Consider the following 6,788-nt stretch of genomic DNA (forward strand, 5'->3'; position numbering starts at 1 on the left):
CCTAACCATGCATTTTATGACATTAGTAAATTCTAGTCGTCTTTTAATATTTTGTAGTACTTACTAACATAATCTGCGTACACGTCACCAACACTCTTCTCCAGTTTATTAATATCAAGAAAAATCTCCTGTATCTATATGATTTATATCTTATTTGCTTCTGTAGATTTTGACGAGTGCAAGGTACCCGGCCTTTGTAAAGGTGTATGTCACAACACTGTTGGAAGTTACTTTTGTACCAACTGCTCCGGTGTATATGACCCTGCAAAAATGAAGTGTACTCCATCGAGAAAGCAAATTATTATATTAGGTCAATTTCATACTCCTTTTTTCTCTGAGGAAATAATTTCGTACTCCTTTAATTTTGAACACAACAAAAGACGAAACTGATATTAAGGTGCACTGCCATCCATTGTAGGTATCGCTATTGGGCTTGGTATTGGCTTTGGGCTTCTACTTCTTTGCTTAAGTGCAATGTTTATCTTTCGTAGATGGAGAAGAGACATCCAAAAGAAACTGAGAAGGAAGTGGTTTACAGAGAATCATGGCCTCCTTCTAGAAAAATTAATAGCATCGAGTGAAGATGGAAATGAGAGGACAAAGATTTTCTCTCTAGGAGAGTTAGAGCAGGCAACAAACAACTTTGATCACACACGGATCCTTGGTCATGGAGGACATGGCATGGTGTACAAAGGTATCTTATGTGACAAGCGTGTGGTGGCTATAAAGAAACCTAAGGTCATCAAGCAAGGCGAGATTGACCAGTTCATCAATGAGGTTGCCATCCTTTCACAAATCAACCACAGGAACATCGTAAAGCTTTATGGCTGCTGCCTTGAAACTGAGGTCCCACTGCTTGTGTATGACTTTGTTCCTAATGGATCCTTGTTTGACATAATTCATTCTGATCCAAGCAACAATGTTTCTTTGTCCTGGGATGGCTGCCTAAGAATTGCTGCGCAAGCTGCAGGAGCTCTCTATTATCTTCACTCTGCAGCTTCCATATCAGTTTTCCACCGTGACGTCAAGTCTTCCAATATACTCCTAGATGCAAACTACACTGCTAAAGTTGCTGACTTTGGTGCATCAAGATTGGTGCATATAGACCAGACTCATGTTACAACACATGTACAAGGCACATTTGGTTACTTGGATCCGGAGTATTTTCGCACTGGGCAGCTAAATGAGAAGAGCGATGTGTACAGCTTTGGTGTCCTGCTTTTAGAGCTACTTCTTAGAAGGAAGCCTGTTTTTACCAATGAGTCAGGATCAGCTCAGAGTTTATCTAGTTACTTTCTTGGGGAGATGCAGGCAAGACCAATAAGTGAGATAGTTGCTGCTCAAGTTCGTGACGAAGCAACCGAGGAAGAAATTATCAGTGTTGCCTCCCTTGCAGAGATGTGTCTACGGATCCAGGGCGAGGAAAGGCCTACGATGAAGGAAGTAGAGATGACTTTGCAGCTTCTGCATACGAAACGTTCGATGTCATCTCATGTCACTCCAGAAAATGGACGAGCTGAACCTAGTGTCCCGTCTCACTCAGGTAATGGAGTCGATCCAGCCTCTGCAGACAGTCAACGATGTTATAGCTTGGAGCAAGAGTTCTTATCATCTGCTAGCTTGCCGCGCTAAGTGTGTTCATCAACGTTCCGGTGCTTATCCATTCCATGTATGCTATCTGGGAGTTGCATAGTATAAACTCTATTTTTTCTAGATGAATAAGGGGTCGGCCAGGCAGCGTGCATACGTTCACGCCTTGGCGGATTCTGTTTGTTATTTCAGTTAGCTCGCCCTGGCTGCGTCGTGGGATGGCACGAGGTCATGCAGTCATGGCGGCATAGATTTTGAGACTGTAACCGTGCAGCTCTTTTGAGACCCTATTTAATTAGTACTTTTATAACTAAACAAGAAAGCTGCAACTGTTTTATGCAGCGCAAAAAATCTGTTCTTTGTGTTTCATTGTTCCCAGTATGTGCGCTTGTCCAGATGATTGCGTTGTGTTTCAGTCTCGGCAACTACAGGAAGGTTTACCTTATGTGTGCACGCGCAAAATCTATGGCATGGAACTTGTTCTAGTTAGAATTGATGTGTATATCTCCTTAATTAGTTAGAGAAGGAAACACCATGAATATGAATAAAATGACGCCCATATGTGACATTGATTCTGTTTTACGGCAATCGCTTATTGCTCTTATTAATAGTGTAATACTGAAATCGTCACCGCAGAACCTCCAAGCGTGCATACCCATATGGTGATATCTGCCAAGTTAATCAGCAAATTATCAACACTGTGGTAATGTCAAACATATGCTCTACGTAAGATTATACTCCCTCCGTACCTAAATATAGGTCTTTGTAGAGATTTCACTATGGACTACATACGGAGCAAAATGAGCGAATCTACACTCTAAAATGCATCTATATACATCCGTATATGGTCTATGATGAAATCTCTACAAAGACTTATAATTACGAACGAAGGGAGTACTTCACATCCATATCGGAGAAGTAAAGAACACCATGCCGTGCCAGATACAGATCATAGACTGCGAAAAATCCAACTGTTCATTCATGCATTAGGTTTGTAGGACACAATTGATTTAAATAACGGGTGTACCAAACCACACCTCTCACAAGAATATAAAGTGCCGCTCGGTCCTGCAAATGTTGCCCGAACTAGAGGTTAGGCTTATTGAAGTCGAGGGGGAGGCGTATTGCAGTATTTGTCCTCATGACTCATCAAGAAGACACCGGCTAGGAAAATGGAGGCATTTGAATCCGTAGAAGCACATGATCTATTGGGACTCGGGGACAACATCTTTTATGGGCTCTTCACCTGCGTAGTTAGTCATTCGGCCACAAATTTCGTCGAGCTTTGAGATTTGATGACAGTTCTCGTGGTAAGCTCGAGGGAGAATGGTGCAAGCTCTCTCGCCCACTTGGCATTTTCACATTGACTTCTTATCACGGAAGACTTCTTTGATGGAAAATGTTTGAGGCCACAGTGATGGAGTGACCCAGGAAGTAATGATGAAGTGTCTGGGAAGCCATGATGAAGGTGTAGCCAATCTTTTAAATCACCTTATACCTCCCTAAGGTCATCAATAAGTGAGAGGTAACGACAAAGAATCATCTCCCTCAAACAACACCGAAACAAATAAAGAAACCTTCTTGTGTCTCCTACAATTCCAGCGTGGGTTTCAATCACAGTAGTCTTCTTAACTGCCACAAGATATGAGTAGATACAGATGTGATTTTTGTATTTTCATAATAATTAATAACTAAGAATAAACCAGCAAGTAAAGTATTTTTGGGATGGACGCGAAAGGGAGAATGCCACTATGTGGGAAAAAGAACAAAACATATATGGTAGGCAAGCGGGACTATGCATGCATTATACCGATGAAATATGGTCACCACTATGCGGTTAATTTGTACTACTAATAGATTTGTTGATTTCCTTGGGCTGATGAAACACTGGAAAGAAATGCAAGCTAGGAGTACTTGGTAAGTACAGACAGAGGCCAGGTGTAAATGGTCTACCTTTGAAGAAAAAGGTTTTTCTACTAAAGGACTGAATATTATGATCAGAGAAGCTTGATTAATTATGTTCTGCTAAAAACACTCCACTTTAAAACATGCCATGAGTAATTAGCATCAATGGGAAATAAAGTGACATTTTATTTCATCCGAGATGTTTTACCATCATAGAACACATATCTAGCTGTGAAGGAAAATGATTTCACAAATTGCATCATCTGCAGATAATGGCTAGTTTATTAGACATATCTGTCAGTTGTCAATAAGATGCTTATGCTTTCTCAAAGTGCAAATCTAATATAGAAGTTTAAGCTGCAATGGCAACTAATCATGTCTTCTACTCCCTCCGTTCCAAATTACTTGACTTTCATTTGTGTAGATATGAATGTATCTATACTTGTTTAGTGTCTAGATACATCCGTATCTAGACAAATGGAGGTCAAGTAATTTGGAACGGAGGGAGTACCATTTGGTCATAGAAATTTACTCAAAAACTGAGTGAAGTTAACTGAACATGTGGATGCAGAAACAAACAAGTACATATAACAGGAAGTTCAGTGGAAATTTTTAGAACTATTCTAAGAGAGATAACACAGGTTGGCTCCATAGTCCATACTGAAGCACCATTGCTCCAAGCATAAAAGCATGTAGACAGTAGAGCACTCCAGTTAGAAAAGCTGAGAACGAAATTCAGGCAGACACACCAAGCACATTGCTCCAAAGCACGGACAATTGTCTCCTTTCAAAGATCAAACTCATAAAGACACCAGCAGCCCCGCATTGATGCATTGATGTCACGAGCGCAAACATTGCAACTCTGAGTAGAACGGCACATATGACAGATACGGTGACCGGCCATCTTCAAGAGTGCGGATCTGGCTAGTTCGCCCAGTATCCATGTTGTAACACATGAACTGATTTCCTGACCACAGGGTGAAGAAGATCACGTTACATTCTGGATGGATCGCAACCCAATCAAAGCCAATCCCGTAGTCTTTGCTATCAAACATGTCTGAAAGTTTAACGGTATGCTTCAGTACCCATTCTCTTCTGTCATAGTCCTCGAGAACGTAAACTACTGTCTTAATACCGGTATTTCTCTGAGTAATATTTGCATAATGCAAGCGGCCCTGCGACAGCTGAATAAAACCATCATCCTCCATACCCAGATCACGCTGCAGATGTCTAGGAAAACCAAAGTCTGACCATGTTTCGCCGTCCGTGTCCACTGCAGCTATAGAAGGGACACCCCTCCCCACCCAACGACCAGAATCATCATAGACATGATAATCCAAAGTGTGAAAATGGAGACGGCCATTGAGGAAGACAGTTCCCTTCAGATGATGAAAGAGGTTGACATCTCCACCCAATCTCACTTCATTGTAAACCCATGTGCCGGTTTCCGACGAGTAGACATCCACTCCGAGGCGGTGGCGGCCACCCCAAGAAAGTACAAACACGTGGAAGTGGGAAGACGTGGCCGGATCAAAACCGAGACGCACTCTGTACTCCTTGATGGCCTTGCAGCTGTTTGGGATGTCAATGTCCGGCAGCGCGACCCACTCCTCCGTGGCGGGGTTGCACACCACGTAGCGGAACCCGTCATCATCGTCGTCCGGGGCAGAGACGCCATACCAGCGGCAGAGGACGAGGCCGTTGCAGCAGTCCAGGAGGTCGAGGCGCCGGCGGCTGGGCAGGAAGGCGAAGGAGGGGTAGATGAAAGGGCGGCCCCCCTGGCCACCTGAGACGTTGAAGAAGTGGAGGGCGGTCTCCGGGAAGCGCTCCTTGTTGCTGCTGGTGTAGAAGAAGCCGGCGAGGGACTGGGGCAGCGTCCTGGCGAGGCGCAGCCACCGCCTGCACACGCGCTTGCAGCGCCAGCGCTGCCTGGACAGGACGCGGGAGATGATCTCCACGAGGACATCGTCGTTGAGCCTCTCGATTGGCGTGTCGCCGTCGTGTGATCTGCGCGGACAGAATCGGAGGAGAGAGGTCAGGGGATCAGTGCTCAGTGGTGAAGAGGAAAGGTTGTGATTCGAGTACCTAGTTCGAGCGCGGCGTTCCCACCGGCGGTAGCGATCTGAGCGGATGGACATGGCCGACGGAAGAAAGCGGTGGCGTTGGCGGCGCCGTCGGGAGGAGACGCGTTGGCGGATGGAAAAAACTGCCGCTCCCAGAATCTCGGTGGGTCGATATTAGGGGTACTCCGTACTCCCACGGAAGCGTCACTTGCAACACGCACGTACTCCCACGGAAGCGTCACTTGCAACACGCACGTACTCCCACGGAAGCGTCACTTGCAACACGCACGATCGGCCTTCCGCTCCAGTTTCTCCATGAATCTCGGTTGGTCAAAACCTGAAAACGTTTTCCTAACATGCACCCGCATATGTGGCCTGCTGGACACAGGGTAACAGCATGCCAACACCTAGTCGATGCATTCATCAAAATGAACGGATTTGCTAAAACTCATTCAGCTGAGAATCAAATTGGTCTCATTCACTTTTCTGGCCGTCTGATTGAGCTGCGCCACGATTCGTGTTTTCCTCCTGTAGAGCTTCATAATGATGGGAGGCACGGCCCATCTATTGTCCCGCTCGTGGCCTGTTTTTTTTGTCGCGTGCTTGTTTTTCTTTTTTTGCTGACGAAGCCACTTGCGCTGGATATAGGAAGCCCGTGCCTTATCGCCCCTCTTTTCATATCTCTTCGTGTCTTCTTGGTGGCGGCTGAGACTCAGGGAGAGCCTGCTGCGGGAAATCGGCGGCGGCGGCATTTTTCGAAGTAAGAATCCGGCCGTTCTGTTGGTCCTCCAATCTTTTTGTTGGCGCCGATGAAATCTTTTTTGTTTTTTGTTTAGGGGTTTTTGTTGTTCTTGCAACCGACCAAGCCCGAGCGTAATGGCAACTCAATATACCCAAGCGCAATTGTAGGACATATAATATGACCGTAACCGGGGGCCGAGACGGAAGGAGTTGTCGGCGCCGATGAAATCGGATTCCTTTTTTTTGTTACGTATTTTTTTGTAGCTGCAACCATCCCACCCCGAGCTCAATCGCAACTCAACACACCCAGGCGCCGCAACTGTAAGCCATATAATGTGACCGCAACCGGGCGTCGGGGTGGAGGTTTGTGGGCGTCGATGAAATCGGTTCCATTTTTTGTTAGGTTTTTGTTGTAGTAGTTGCAACCGCCCAACACGAGCGCAACTGTAACTCAGCAACCACAGGACATATAAGGCGAATGCAACCGGG

The 6,788-nt window shown here is 45.4% G+C and overlaps 2 protein-coding genes across 2 annotated transcripts in view; one reads left to right on the forward strand and one right to left on the reverse strand.

Annotated features, from left to right (window-relative positions):
* The window catches only part of LOC119337052 (wall-associated receptor kinase 2-like), a 26,109-nt gene extending 24,477 nt beyond the window's left edge, over nucleotides 1-1,632 (forward strand). Inside the window, exons 4-5 of the mRNA XM_037609156.1 lie at nucleotides 174-250; nucleotides 419-1,632. Of these exons, the coding sequence (XP_037465053.1) occupies nucleotides 174-250; nucleotides 419-1,632 (1,291 nt within the window). The remainder of the gene's footprint in view (nucleotides 1-173; nucleotides 251-418) is intronic.
* A 2,439-nt stretch (nucleotides 1,633-4,071) lies between these two features.
* On the reverse strand, nucleotides 4,072-5,665 carry LOC119341196 (F-box protein At5g07610-like). The gene is made up of 2 exons (XM_037613066.1): nucleotides 5,581-5,665; nucleotides 4,072-5,502 (listed from the first exon to the last, which is right to left on the reverse strand). Exons 1-2 carry the CDS (start codon nucleotides 5,631-5,633, stop codon nucleotides 4,335-4,337), a joined length of 1,221 nt encoding a protein of 406 aa, XP_037468963.1. The 5' UTR covers nucleotides 5,634-5,665; the 3' UTR covers nucleotides 4,072-4,334.
* Between the last annotated feature and the right edge of the window lie 1,123 nt (nucleotides 5,666-6,788).

Source organism: Triticum dicoccoides, chromosome 7B, assembly GCF_002162155.2.
Source record: "Triticum dicoccoides isolate Atlit2015 ecotype Zavitan chromosome 7B, WEW_v2.0, whole genome shotgun sequence".
Taxonomy (NCBI): Eukaryota; Viridiplantae; Streptophyta; class Magnoliopsida; order Poales; family Poaceae; genus Triticum; species Triticum dicoccoides.

Excerpts from the sequence above, each read along its gene's own strand:
- LOC119341196 (XM_037613066.1), bottom strand. The coding sequence starts at position 5,633 with ATGTCCATCCGCTCAGATCGCTACCGCCGGTGGGAACGCCGCGCTCGA. Across the intron at positions 5,503-5,580 it reads GAACGCCGCGCTCGAACTAG|ATCACACGACGGCGACACGC; the intron begins GTACTCGAATCA and ends CTGTCCGCGCAG.